At 39.1% G+C, this 15,175-nt stretch overlaps 2 protein-coding genes across 2 annotated transcripts in view; both read right to left on the reverse strand.

The window, feature by feature from the left end:
- Positions 1-15,175, reverse strand: part of bmp6 (bone morphogenetic protein 6) — a 55,314-nt gene that overhangs the window by 9,856 nt on the left and 30,283 nt on the right. The window contains exons 2-4 of the mRNA XM_014026559.1: positions 12,377-12,569; positions 9,232-9,380; positions 7,846-8,043 (exon numbers count right to left, since the gene is read on the reverse strand). Coding sequence (XP_013882013.1) covers positions 7,846-8,043; positions 9,232-9,380; positions 12,377-12,569 — 540 coding nt within the window. The remainder of the gene's footprint in view (positions 1-7,845; positions 8,044-9,231; positions 9,381-12,376; positions 12,570-15,175) is intronic.
- The window catches only part of LOC106530851 (carnitinyl-CoA dehydratase), a 56,778-nt gene continuing 54,108 nt past the window's right edge, over positions 12,506-15,175 (reverse strand). The window contains exon 9 of the mRNA XM_014026561.1: positions 12,506-12,569. The gene's annotated coding sequence lies outside the window, so the exon portion shown is untranslated. The remainder of the gene's footprint in view (positions 12,570-15,175) is intronic.

A 15,175-nucleotide genomic window follows, 5' to 3' on the forward strand; every position in this document is an offset into this window, starting at 1 on the left:
GTGTGTGTGTGTGTGTGTGTGTGTGTGTGTGTGTGTGTAGAGAGAGAGAGAAACATAAATGTATTCGTCTTGCTTCCCTGTGAACCGACTGACCTTCCAGCCACCTGGACAACATAGAGGACTCAGATTTAACAGTTTGGGAGGAAACATCCACAAATAAAGTATTCCTATGCGTGYCGCCCACCGCTTTACAAAACCAAAGTTTTAAGAAAAGACTGAGCACAAACCCAACGGGAAATCTAACATTGGACTTTTTGTTTAAAATGATAAAGCTCCACTTCCTCAACTAACAAAATAAAAGCATTTTCCCATGTCCAAGATTCCCCAAAACTGGGGTCCTGACCCAAAACTTTGGGAACCACTGAAGAAGACTGAGAAACTGTCACCTCATGCAGGTATGTTATTATTGACTCTCAGCTACTACCACACCAAAATAAACCTCATTATCTGTCAAATTTCCAAAGTTTACCAAAGTTATAGCCAAGTTCATATGTGTTAAAATCAATTGGCGGCCATCTTGAATTGGGTTGGCTTCATTAGCTTGAGAGTTATCGTGCTTCTCGAGGCTTTGCACCAAACCATCAGACAAATGAACACAAACMTTATGACACTTTTACCTTTGTCAGCCGGTGATGACCAAATGTAAAAACATTTCATTCATTTCCCGAGCGCACAAARTGACAAATTCTCAAAACAAACTGAAGTCTGACTAAAACTCCTTTGTCTTCAATCACATCTTCATGCACCTCCTCCTCCTCGGGCTTTCCGAGGAATAAAGCTGATATTTACTGTGGAAAAGCCCAGATTTGTGGTCTCCATAAACCACATCTTCCCTTCCTGCCTGTAAAAATTTAATGCCACACGGCTACCGCTGAGCTCCGGTTCCCAGGAGGCTTCCATTCATTTCTTTTTCCTTTCYCTGTCAGGGAGCGGAGGTGGTGAGGAACATGAAAAACGGACTCTAAGCATGATGACGTATGAAACTAAAGAAAGGTCACAGAATTCAGGGGCATTCCATCAAAATTTACCAGGAGGGGTGTGTTTATTTTTTTTTAAATTATCATGTTAAAAACTTACATTTAGACATGTTTTGTTTCTAATAAATTGTCAAAATGACAAAAGACAGTAAGTCAGCTACATTTTCTACATTATTTATGCAACTTTAACCATCTTTAATTTAAGCTTCTTTTGGTTGTTGGTGCTTCTTCTGGATATTTGACCATCTTTTAAAGAATAAGACCCCTGTTCACGCTGGATGACAACCATGGGGTGTTCTCCAAGATCTAGCAAACCCATTGGGCTACCACTCTCTGTTTGACTGGCTGAACTGTTGGTGAATGGTGAGGAGGTCTTCCAGAATGTCWCGAACTGGTCTAAAAACAATACCAATCAAAATTATTATTAGAAATCTGGGCAACACTTTATAACTACCCCTTATTTAGCCTTAGTTAACCATTAATAAACGGCTGCTTTATTAATGATTAAGTAAGATTAATTAAGGTGTAGTTATTATGAAATTTAATCTRCTGGAGTAACCAAAATCTAGTTACTCCAGTAGATTAAATCTTCAAATAGGGGTAGCTGCCAGAATGAGTACAAAGCAGGGGAAGGTGGGTACAATATGGACCGAAGTGGCCAACAAAACCATGTGCGTGGCCTGGAACCCGGTTCTGCTAGTCGTGCACACGTTTTTCAAAACCTGATCACTCAAATAGGCCGTAMAGCTTGTTGTTCGCTTGCAAACACAAAAAAAATGTTGCTGTTTTCTCAAAAATTTGATTCACCAACAATCGCAGTCCAGTGACCCAGAATTTTGTTAGACCCACAATCTGGGTCGCCACCAAAAAACAAAAAAGGTCACACACTAATATTTTGTTGGACCACCTTTAGCTTTGATTACGGCACACATTCGATGTGGCATTGTTCCAATAAGCTTCCTAGACCTGAACAACTGCAGCAACCCCAGATCACAGCCTGCCCCCACAGGCACTATGATGGGTGCATCCTTGAAGACGATGGGTCCCCACTATCCTTCCAGTTTTTAAAAATGCGTTGGGACAGTTCTTAACCCAATTTTAGTAGTTTCTGCCATCAGATGTTTTCTCTGCTTGATGCCAATGATTTAACTCTTCTCAAACAGACTGACATCTTTTCCACAAACACAAAATGTGTCTTTTAAGAAATGAGAAGCAACTCATTGCATCAACTGGGGTTAAATAACTTGTTGCTAGCTGAAAGATAATCATCCATACAGTAATTATCTAATAGGAGGCTTATACCTATTTGCTTAGTTAAATCCAGATGACTTGTTTTTAGGCCAGGCAGTGTGCATTAAATGAGACTTTTGATGAACCGTGCGAGCTCTGAGCTGATAGGAACCTTCTCTACACTACTCTCCATTCATTAAAAACCCATGAAACTGTTCCACTGGCCCCTCTGTGTCAATGGAAAAAGTTGTAAATTACATTTATCGCGAGTTGTTCTGAAAACACGAAAACAGGCAGTTAGAGATGTCGGAACCACAGTGTCGTGTTCAGACATAAAAATTTATTTCAACCTGAGCAGGTCACCATGTCCCGAACAACTCGACTCCACAGGCGGACCCAGCAGAACGTGGCTGCTGGACAGCTCCGGTTATACGTCTTTGAAGGAAAATGTGAAGCTTTCCTGCGGATGCAGTCATCTTCTTTGACCAAAACTAGAGTCCCAACAGCCACGCAGACATAAAAGCAGAATGACGTTTTTTCTCTCTCTCCTCCCTTCAACCTTTTGACTGAAGTTTATCTTTCTTCCTGTCTTTCATCACAGAGGTTATTAAACCCTGCGAGGGAGCTCCACCACGTCTAATTACTCCAGCGGTAAACAAAAGGAGCTCGGGTGGAGCGAGGAGAAGAGAGGAGAGGAGTGACAGATGAGAAAACACAGCTGGCCGAGCGCCGTGTTATTATAATTCTTTAAGCGATACCGTTAGCTTTTAGCTGCACAGCTAATGACCTGCTAGGGCTAATTACAGGCTAAGCCTGGACGCAGTCCTCCTTCCTCGGGTGGTTGTTAACCTCCCCCGCTGCCAAAACCCAACTCCCATTAACCCCCACCACTTCTCTTTAACCACTAAACGAGTCAAATTATCTTTGAAGGTGTTGGATTGTTCTTTAAGAAAACTTTTCATCGTGAACACATCAGGAAAATTCAAAATAGGTTAAAAAAATCCAACTTTTAGTGAAGAATGTCAACATAAGAAATTTAAGAAAAACAATCGTTTGCAAACTGTGTGTGTTTAAATGGAGAGTGTAATAAAATGTGATATTTTTTTTTTTACTTTAGTACCTGGTAAATACTAACTTTAAATCTACCACACTGTAATAGTGAATACTAGAAACAAAAAGTTTTAAAATCTTCAATTTTCCAGTTTCAAAATGAAGTTTTCCTGTTTTCATCACCTGCCACCAAAAGGTCAAAGAGGCATGTGAAAATGTTTTTGTCTCTGTGCATGTTTGCTTGTTAGAAAAATATCTCATATTTCCCATTTTTTAGCCATTAAAGGCATTTTGTTTTGTACTTGGAGTCTCTAGGAGGCAGAAAAGTTKAATTTAGTCTCTCCTGATGCTGCAGAGATATCTTTATATTCTGTTTGGGTCATATTTGTCAACCTGTTCAGTTTTCTCCATTTTCTGATCTATTACGTCAAATTATTTGTGATAGAATTGTTAAAGAAGGTCTGGACCAACTACAATTTGGTGGTCTTCATTYTCCTCTGGCTCTGGGTCAGACTCTGGTTCTGGGTCTRACTCTGGCTCCAACATGTAAGGCTGGATGGACAAGTCTTCTCTTGTTCACATCTTTTAAKTMATTTGTAAATACAAAGGTCCTGTGCCGCTATATAGTCATAAACCTCCTCTATCAAACTAGAATATATCAGTCAGGAAGCTGGAGGGGGTTGGGGTGTGAAACCCCTCCTTTGGATTTAAAGAGAYAGCCTCAAAACGAGTTATTTTKAGATACAGCTCAGAAAAGGGGCGGGGCTTGTGGCACTACAATGAGGAGGAATTCAGACCAAAGCATTATAGTTCCTATTTATATAGACTCATACTGAATGGTTTAAATGTGAAAAATAAGGATTTAAAAGCACAATATGTCTCCTTTAAGATGGCTGACAGTCAACTGACATTAAGACAAATTATAGATTGTTAGGATTGTTTGCTTGCTTTTAAATTACAGTATTTTTATTTTGCTGTGCAGCACTTTGGTTGCCTTTGGATGTGTAAAGTGCTATATAAATAAAGTTTTGATTGACTGATTGATAAATGGCTACAATTCAGCCATTTTACAGATGTTGATTTAGAATTTGGTGTGGTAGTAGCTGAGAGTCATCCATAGTTTTTCATGATACGTTAAAGTGCTTGTAACATCAACTTTTTGTAATAAATATGAATTGATTTTTGGAAAGATAACATTGGTAACATATTGCTAAAAAAAATTTCATGCCACTGACATGAACAGTTGTTCAGATATTTGCATGTGAAGAAACAGGAAGTGATGTCAAAGGGGAATGTCTGCATGTAAACACTGCATTAGCTAACAACACAGACTAAACAAGAATCTGATGTTTCTTTAAATTATTTTGAGTCACTATTAGAGAGAWGAAGMGATAGAGTTCAAATTGTRTTGTTTCGACAAATAGACCTTTCTTTAAAGAGTTCCCCTTTTTGATGTCACTTCCTGTTTCACTTTTGTTGGGTCAAGTTCAAAAGAAGATATGCCAGTTCTGTGACAAAATAGGTAAAATTKTGTGTATTATGCCAGGTTTCTTAAAATAAAGTTATTCACGTTGACTTTTTGCATTTCAAGGATAGGTATGTCACATGCATTTTATAGATTTAGCCTGAAAAATAGTGCTCCTTTAATTAATTTACAATTTGAATTGACTGAGTGGAATATTATCAACAAAAAAAATTAATTTCTGGAACCAAAACTGCAAGAAAAGAGGAAAGAAGATGTTAAGTATACACAGGGATTTTTTTAATCTGACTGCATAACCACACAGGTCAGGGGAAGGTTTCCTGGATAGAAAGGAAAACCGTTTTTTTTTTAGGAAACACAACATAAATCCAGTCACGATGAAGAAAGTGTTTCTTTAAAACATCTATGTGGAAGCTTGTGTAGACACAARTGATTAAAAACAAACACCTTGCTGCCTTCCGGCCTCAGATCTGATGTTATTTGGGGGAAAGAGAGAGAGAAAAAAAAGGTGYWGAGGTGAAGTACGGGTGAAATATTCCTTATAGCTGGATCTGTGTGGCCTGAACTGACGGAGCTGCAGCTCGGTGCCAAAATCCAGCCTGAAGGACCATCATCTGCACATTTCCCAGGACGGGTGCGCTCCTCATCCATCACGGCCTCCTCCTCGTCTCTGGACTGAGTGATGCCGTATTGAAACCATATGCCCTCCAGAATTCCTGGCGGATCCTCCCATCCCGTCCGATCCCTGCAGCCCTCGGCCCGGCTGCGGATACGCGGCCATCACGAGGGCGGGGGGGGTGGTCGTCGGGGGGCCCGCCGGCTTCCTGTGTAAGATCTAAATATTTACACTCCCAGTGGTCCCGAGTGGCGGCGCAGAGAGTTATGTTTTTGGGTTATGAAAAACGGTCATGTTTAACAGAATGTTGTCGTCGGAGAGAAGAAAAAAACCTCAAAAACAAAACAACAGAAGCAGACTTTGGACTTTCACTTGGCTTATTTACTGCAACAAGTGAGGGGTTTCCAGAGATGTTGTCCAACAATCAAATAAATTCATCACTACTTAAAAAAATYGTAAAACTTCATTTTCTAACATCTTGTTTTTACAGCGTTTTGAAGTGAAGACGCTGTGAACAAACAGAAAGCAAAAACCAACGCGGCTGCAAACACATCTGTTTACCTGCAGATGGTAGAGCCATTAAAGCGAGCGCACGAGGTGAAGCACAGGACTCTCAGGTAGCCGGCCAACATGTGCTGCTCCGGTTCTGTGCACTAAGCTGGGCTTTGGCTCCAGGCGACAAAAGAAGTGAGTCAGTTCTACCCGAGATCTGGACGCAAGCTAAAACAAAATGATCCACTGTTGGTTCTGGTGCATCACTTTTTATAGATCCAACAATCTACTTTGGTCTGATGYAAACATGTAATAATGTCTTAAAGGGGGATATCGTGTATTTTTCAGACTCATAGTTCAATTCTAACCACAATCAMGCAACTGTTACCTTCAGTTGTTACAAAAATGCTGTTTATAATAAAAAATAAACTAGACTTTGCATCATAGCTCATCGAAACACCTTTAAATTGGCCTCTGTTTCTAACCTCCTACCGTTTCTGACACTCCCACTTCAGCACGTTTTCACAAAAATAATTCCAGCGAGGGGTGCTCTGTGGGGCAGGAGCTCRACTGCWGACTGAGYTCCGGGGAGGAGCTTTGTGWAAATAGGCGGAGCTTTGTACCAGCAAGTGTTTAGGCAGCTCMACATGGCTGCCACAGGAGATTCAAGGATTTCTCCAACATGAATGAGTCAAAGCAACACTCTGGGGATGTTTTAGATGAGGGAATRACATTATAGCATGATATAAACCTCAAATAAGTCGATTTGGCACAACATMCACCCTTTAAAATAATGCTAATGCTACTTTTGGCCCAGTTGTACTTAGAAACGGGACTTTTCTAGTTACAGGTTAGAAATTGAAATAGGAAAATAAGGGCATGATTGGACACACTCACCACAACTCAGCAGTGAGTAAAACTCTCTTACTTTTATATTTTATAGTATTTCTGTATTTTTTTTTTTTACCTCACATGTCAGCGGTACACGTAGTACTTTTTAGTGTTTATAAGCGGACGTGTGAAAACATTATTTCTATGCAGGAAATACAAGGTAGAGCTCAGTTACTTGCTATATTCGGTCCAGGGGACTCTCACTGGCCTTGATGCTCACAYCTGGTTTAGATGATGAAGATTACAGAGACAACAATGTAGGTTTWTCACCTGAAATGCATCAAAAAAATTAAAATAACTTGTCGTTAGCTCAACGYTCACTCACAGACTCTGATGTAAGTCTGGGCTTCAGGAGAAGCTGTTGGTTCAGGAGCCGAAACGAGACAAACCAAGACAAACAGCAGCTCCAGTCACAAAGTGAAGCCTGACCGGAGCAGCTAAGCTCCTTAAAGCTGGGCCACAGTTAGATGAAGGGTGGGTTTGATTTAATCTGAAGTGCTCGACAAGCTAATATCATCAGGATTATMCTTTCCTCATTACATCACCTGGTAAGTAGCTACAGTAGCAAACAAGATTGAGATCACCTGGCTAAGTGAGGATTGTTACAATGGAGTCAATTCATGCCACGAGAACCAAAAAAAAAACCCAACAGAAAATCTATTATTATCAAACACACGTGCCAATTTATACATTTTTTGTATTGAATTTGTAGCCAAATCCTCCCAGCAACTGTGAAACTCAGCCTGTGTGGAAACATCCAGGGAAATCCCCTTCATAAATCACACGTTTTATTCCAGCGTTCAAAAAAAACAACCATTCTTTACTTAAGATTCAGATTTTAGAGATGTGGTCCACCTCCCTTAATCCACACGAGGAAGCTCCAGTAAAAATAAATCATGTAAATAATCCCYGCGCTTCAGTTTCCCTCTGCTAGGGGCTGATTAGGAGGAGACTCAGCAGAAGCCAGGTTTAATTTATCAAGGATTTCAAAGGGATGAAACATGTGCTGCTTATCCGGTGATCTCAGCAGCTTGGACGTCAGTTCTGGAAGTTATTCTGGGTTTTAAACKTCAGGTTTCAGGTTTAGCGAGGATGTGCGGACTGACCTGCGGGGCCCAGACCTCGGGATGCTCCTCTCGGCTGCGAGGATCGGTTGCGGTTCTGCTGCCGCCGTTTCCCGCCGGTGGAGCGGGCGGCGCGGATGTGCACCTCGCTGACTTTAAAGAAGGCCACCATGAAAGGCTGCTTCTCCAGTGCRCCGTCACGCCCTATAAGCCCCGCCTCCTTACAGCTGATGCTCTGCCCTGCAGCAAAAAAGATAAAGACGATCATCGATAAGTTTGACACCTTAAATGAAAAAAGAAATGACTTAAACTACAATCGTGTATTTTTAAATGGTGTAAAYGCTGAGTCAGCATTAAAACTGTTCTCCTGTTTATTATTCCTAAGCTACTTTTAGCTGTTAGCTGGACTATTGCTACTTTTAGCTTCAAGCTATTGTTTTGACAGTTTTTATTAACCTCTTGTTACTTTTTGCTCGCTTATGCTTTTTCAGCTAGTCTTTTGCTGCTTGTYGCTAATTYTGTGCTACTTTTAGCTACTTTTGCTACTATAGCTATGTATTTGCTACTTTTAGTTACTTTTTTGCTGATTTTAACTTCCAGTTGTTACTTTTTTACATCTGGCAATTAGACAGCTTTTTTAGTTTCTGTTGTGCCTTTAGCATTTCTTWTGCTTCTTTWAGCTTSTATTATGTTTTGTTTAGCTTCKGTTCTGCTACTTTTAGCTTATGYTTCTTTCCTTTAGCTTATGCTTCTTTCTTTTAGCTTATGTTATGTTTCTTTAAAAAGATAAAAGAAGCATAGTGGATTCTTTCATCTGTTTTCCGTCATTTAGCTTTGTTTCTGCTACTTTTAGCTTATTCTCTTTCTGTTAGCTTTGTTCTGCTAATTTTAGTTTATGTTGTCTTTCTTTTAGCTTCTATTGTGCTTCTTTTAGCTTTTATTCTGCTAGTTTTAGCTATTGTGCTTCTTTTAGCTTTTGTTCTGCTTCTAGTTTTTTTTAGCTTAAACTGTTTTGCTCTTAGCTTCTGTTGTGCATCTTTTATCCTCACGTATCTTTAAGCTTCTGGTGTCTTTCCTTTAGCTTCTCTTCTGCTAATTTTGGCTTATACARGCTTATTTTAGCTTCTGTTGTGATTCTTTTAATTTCTGTTGTGTTCCTTTAAGCCTCTGTTGTTTATTTTAGCTTCTGTTCTGCTACTTATGCTGTCTTTTAGCTTCTGTTTTTCTTTTTAGTCTCTGTTCTGCTTCTTTTAGCTTCTGTTTATTTATTAATCTATTTTTTTTTTTTTTGCTTCTGTTGTGCTTTCTTGTTTCCATTCTGTTTTTTATTTTACCTTCTGTTTTGTTTACTTTYAATTCTGTTTTATCAGAAGGATTTTTGTGGATTTTTCGTTCTGTAATCTGATAAAACGTCAGAGCGAGCCTCACCACTGCTGGTCTCCACGCCGACCTGCAGACCCAGGTTGTGGGCCGGACTCATGACCCACAGGTTGCTGGTCGCGGTGATGTCGAACTCCAACCAGCCCTCCTCGGTGGCCCAAAGTCTGCGAGACTCCAGCAGGAACAGATCCGCCTCTCTGACACAACATGACAGAAAAAGACACAGAAACTCAAACATGGTGAAGAAAACACAAAAATATTCAACCTCCTTCATGTTTTGTTCCTTTAACTGGTTTTAATGGAAAAYGGCTGCAACTCAGTTTATCCTGATGTGGTGTGATATTAGCCGAGAGTCATCCTCTCTCAGAACARAGATGAATGATCTTCTCTCCAAATGACAGAACATTAACACAAAACCTCCGGGACAGACTTTATTTTACTTCACTGAACATCTGACCTCAGAGTCTACCTCTCTGAGGGTCCGGGAAAAGGAAGGAACTAAAGGTTTGGCATGGAGATAGACGTGTGTTAACACCATTTGTAATATTTGTGTGAAGGAGTCAGAAGGAATGCTTCGGAGAAAAAAAAGTGTGACTTTTCAACGAGAACAGAGCGCAGGAGACGGTAAGGAAGAGGCGGCGCGAGCGATAAGAGGGTCCGCCCTCCCGCAGASCCGTCACGGGGGTAATAACACGGCGCCGCGTCAGCCGGACCGTCCTCCAGAACCAACATCAAAGCCTCGCAGGTGTTCCCTGCAGTYGTGACCCTGCAGCCCCTCGTTGTTGGTCTGCAACGTGAGAGTTTCTGTTGGGTCCGTCACACACCACGCTCAGAGAACAGCAGGGAGTCCATTAGAGAGCCACTACAGTAAAAACTCTGCTCACCGACTCAAATCAGCTGCAATAACAAGGTCAAAGGTCAAGGCAAGTTTCCTTTTAGTGCCTTAGATTCACTTGATGGGAGGTAGAAGAAAGATTTATGGATTTTTTTAATGAGCTTTTCATGTTCAAAATACCAAAACAGGGTGTTTGTAAGGTTACCAAATTAAAAAGTGAGTCTTCTAAAAAGTTTTTGTTTTTAGCAAAAATGTGTCTATAAGCTTGTAGGATAGCACTGTTTAAAATGAAAAGTTTCCCACTTAAAGTTTTAAATGAAAGTCTTAATCTGYTAAGACTCAAAATGTGTGTTATGTATGACGTTCAGCTACTATAACAACAAAACTGAGCACATTATCTGAACAATTAGCTAAATTATAGCTAGTTTTTGTTGGCTAATGACGACCACTTTGCATTGAGTTAACCCCAAACACTAATCTGTTAAAATGCACATCAAATAATTGTTTTTACTAAACTCTGCCCACTGCTTTGTGAGATTTTTTGCTAACAGACAGGCGAACAAACACACAGTTCATGATAATTAAAAACGCCGGTCAGAGTCGGCGGGACCTTTTTTCTCCTGTTGGTTCTGTCACATTTCTGGTGTTATAATCCCCCACATTCCTGGCCTGCTGCTAGAGAAACCACTCCAATCAAATGAAAAGTACAAAGGGTGTCAAGCTAATTAAGTGCTCTGTCATTACGGCTCGGAGCCAAACCAGGAGTCRGGTTTTTGTTCAGAGGAGGAGCGACCGAGAGTTATTTGGCTTCCCGCAGGTCRAGCGATTAGAAAGCTACAGTTTGACCGAAAGGTGGGAAAAAAGCAAACTARAAAAAAAATGCAGAGAGATTGCTGAGCAATGAAGGACTGCTGGACCTGAAACTGAGCCGTCTAAGGTTAACTGGTGAAAAAAAATTAAGCAAAACTTAGCTAAAAAAAGCTAAGACTATTACAACAGTAGCTACAAGCTAAAATCAACAAGACAGCAGCAACAAGCTAAAACCAACAATACCGTAGCTACAAGCTAAGATCAGCAAATCAGTAGCTAAAAGCTAAAACCAACAAAACAGTAGCTACAAGCTAAAACCATCAATACCATAGCTAAAAGCTAAAACCAACAAAACAGTAGCTACAAGCTAAAACCATCAATACAGCAGCTACAAGCTAAAACCAACAAATCAGTAGCAACAAGCTAAGATCAGCAAATCAGTAGCTAAAAACTAAGACCAATAAAACAGTAGCTACAAGCTAAGACCAGCAAAACAGTAGCTACAAGCTAAGACCAGCAAATCAGTAGCTACAAGCTAAGACCAGCAAAACAGTAGCTACAAGCTAAGACCAGCAAATCAGTAGCTACAAGCTAAGACCATCAATACAGTAGCTACAAGCTAAAACCAACAAAACAGTAGCTAAAAACTAAGACCAATAAAACAGTAGCGACAAGCTAAGACCAATAAAACAGTAGCTACAAGCTAAGACCAGCAAAACAGTAATTACAAGCTAAAACCAACAAAACAGTAGCTACAATTAAAGACTTGCAAAACAAGCTACAAGTTAAAACTAAAAAAACAGTAGCTCTAAGTCAGGGGCGCCCAAACATTTTCCCTCAGAGGGCCAAAACAAAAATCAGTCTAAGGGCCAAATGCATGAAATGTAAATACTTCTTAAGTAAGGTTGTTGGAAATCTTATGTAAGCTCAGGCAGCAAACGCTCATGGGACTTTTTAAAAATTATAAAATTTTAGTATTTGTGATCTAATAAAGTGTACCAGTAAAACTGTAGCTGCAAGCTAAGACTTGCAAAACAGTAGCTAGAAGTATAAATGTTTAAAATAGCTGAAAGTATACTATGTAAGTATGTAAAGTCCAAACAAATGTTCAAAGGAAACTATAAACTGTAATTTAAGCCACAACTTGGTAACTCACCACCACATCCAGATAAGACCACAAGCCTGCCAACGTAAAGTAGCTTTAATGTTATTTTAGCTTAACCACTGTGCTACTTGTGTGCTTTCACACCTGATGTGTTCTTTAATTAACTTCAAGGTGCAAAACCTAGTCTACAATAAWACAGAAATGTGAGGTAATCTGGCCCTTTAATCTCCAAATATCTGCAAAAAYAAAAGGTCTAACCTTCAGGGAGCCTAAAAACCACAGAATGGAAAGATGAAGGGATGTTCTTCATAGTAAATGAACCATTTGACACAGAAAACATGTCTTTAACAAACATACAGAAAATGTGTTATTTATATTATCGGTGCCTGCTATAAAAAAAAAAACACATGAATCGATGGAGAAGATGAAGCTTGTTGTGTCACCTGTCAGGATGCTCCTTGACCACCTGGTAGACTCTGAGCAGGAAGCTGTCGTTGCGGAACGCCCCGCTCACGCACTCCTTGTAGAGGCGAAACTCAGCGGCGGTGACGGCCTCGCCCTCTGGGATCTGCGAGAGGTTGAACTTAAACTCCTTGTGGTGACGTCGCTGCGGGGACAGCTCCCTGTCGAACTCCACTGTCAGACAGAAACAAAAATACAATAACCACCATGTTTTCGTGTRACTACTTCTTCATGGTTTGAACTGTTTCAGTCTTTGATTCCTGTAACTTTTAATATCCAGAATAATGTTTTATTGTCTTTCTCTTCAATTTCTTCAAGAATATTGYTCTCTTTAAAATATGATTTAACAAACTGGCTCTGATTTTTGCCTTACGGTACTTTTAGCCATTTGCTAGTTTTAGTTTTGCTGCTTTTAGCTTTTTGCTATTGTTTTACTGGTTTTAGCTAGCATTCTACCACACATAGGTTTTAGACACAGTTCTTCATTTTTTATCTTTTAGCCAGCCTTTTTGTTACTTTCAGYTTTTAGCTACTGTTAAATAGTTTTTAGCTACCATTTTACTACTTATAGATTTTGGCCAAAATTTTGCAACCTCAGTACCTTTGTGCTGCTTTTAGCTACTGCTTTTCCCTTCTATTTACTGCTTTTCGCTTTTTTTATTCAACTATTTATAACTTTTAGCCACCTTCCACTACTTTTATCTCTCACTTGGCTTTAGGTACTTTTGGCCAGAGGTATACAAAGTACTTAAAAGAAAAAACTAAGTAAAACTAAAAATACCTTAGCAAAAAAATATACTTTTGTAAAAATTACCAATTACCAAGTAAAAAAGAAGTAAGTCTTCCAAGTTCTAAATTTGATAAAACAAAAGTAAAAGCTGCAATGTAAAAAAAAATAGTAAAATTACAAACCTTCAAAAAAAACTTAAATACTGTAACAAAGTAATGTATTTAGTTACTACACACCTCTGCTTTTGGCTTTTAGCTACAATTTTGCAGCTTTTAGCATTTTCTGCTTTGCTAGTTTTAGCTTTAAGCCTCTAAATTGGTAATTGTCGCTATTCTTCTGTTTTTAGCTACAGTTTTGAGGATTTTAGCATCTGCATAGCMTATTTTAGCTACTTTTTTGCTAATTTTAGCTTTAGCATTTGCTTCAGTACAGATGTGCTTATTTAAGTTTTTGTTTTTACAAATATCAGTACTGTTTTGCCATTTTTTTATCATTTTATTTTATTAAATTTAACATCTGTTTTGCTCATTTTAGCTTATTCAAAGATATTTTAGCTTGTTGTGCATTTCTTTTCTGCTTTTATTTGACTTTGTTTAGCTTGTTTGAACTTTCCTGTARCTCAGTTTTAGCTCCTTCAGCAGATTTCATCCAGTCTTTCAGCCCTTAGCATTAACACAGCAGTTTTGCAGAAAAAGCAGTTTTTATTTTAAAATATTGTTTTGAAACYTGTCTCAAAGTTTTGACCCAAATAAGACTAAAGTATATGTTTACAAACAGGCCTTCCATTTAAATCCCCATCAGTGAGTGATGAGCGGATATCCCTTTCACAGACTCTGCTCTGAGGTCGACCACGGAAGTCTTTAAAGCTTGTAAAACATGTGATTTTTACATAAAGTCTAATAGGTTCTGTGGTTTCCACTCCCCAAAAATAAATCCTTCTTATCATCAGTTTAAACTGAATCCCATGTTGTTGTTGTTTTTCCAACAAAAACAGAGAACTGCTCCTGACGATGTGAAATGACAAAAACCAACACTCTCCACTGTTTTTAGCAGCATTGTAATGATGTGTTCTCTGTGAAACTGGTTTCCACTTAAGCTGGAAGCTTCACTCCCACAGCAGAGGGCCGGTCAGGTTGGCAGACACCAGGTTAACCACCTGTTCTACCCCACCTTGAGATGTCTAAACTTGGTTCCCTGGTTCCTTTTCCTATCATCTATCGCTTGTTCCAAAGGGAAGCAGCTTGATCAGGTTTTCCAGACATCCCAGTCAATATTCCAGACAATAGTCGTTAATAGTAGGGGTGCAACAATACATGTATCTGTATGGAACTGGTCAATACTGTGCTTTAGGTTCAATACACACTATGTATGGAACAGTACAGACTTTTTACATTTATTTTATCAGCTTGTCTTCTGTGTTGAAGGATCAGTGGATCTGTGTTCGACTACTCCACCTAGGCTGCATCGTCGAGCACAGATTCACTGAGAAACTTGCTGTTTCAGCAACATTTTATTTAAAAACTGTACTTTTGAGGTTAAAACAAATGTTCATAATGAATTTCAATAAATTACAAGTTAAGAAGGGCATGGAAATTTCTCTTTTTTGTACTGAAAAAATATTGAACTGTGAGACTAAAGTATTGAACCGAATTGTGAATTTTCTGTATTTTTGGACCCCTWGTTAATAGCACTGTGTTCTGACAGGAATATGATGATATTATGATACATATCATAACACGGGTCACGATATATTGCAATACTGTAAGCAAGACGGTATATTGCCATTTTTTCAGTATGTTTCATATGATTATTCACAATGCTAATGCTTAGGCTTTAAAGCCTCGATTTAAAAAGTGATATGGTGCTTTAGAGCAGTGTTTCCCAAAGTTGGGGTYGGGACCCAAAGTGGGGTCCCGAAAAATCAARGTKGGGTCCTGAAAAGATTTTCAGAAATAATAACATTTTTGCCTTAGTTGTTACAAAGGAGTGAAGTTAGTGTATTTAAAATGGATAAATGTAGTATAAAAATATTGTTACTATGCCCATGTTT

The sequence above is a fragment of the Austrofundulus limnaeus genome, unplaced genomic scaffold (assembly GCF_001266775.1).
Source record: "Austrofundulus limnaeus strain Quisiro unplaced genomic scaffold, Austrofundulus_limnaeus-1.0 Scaffold567, whole genome shotgun sequence".
Lineage (NCBI taxonomy): Eukaryota > Metazoa > Chordata > Actinopteri > Cyprinodontiformes > Rivulidae > Austrofundulus > Austrofundulus limnaeus.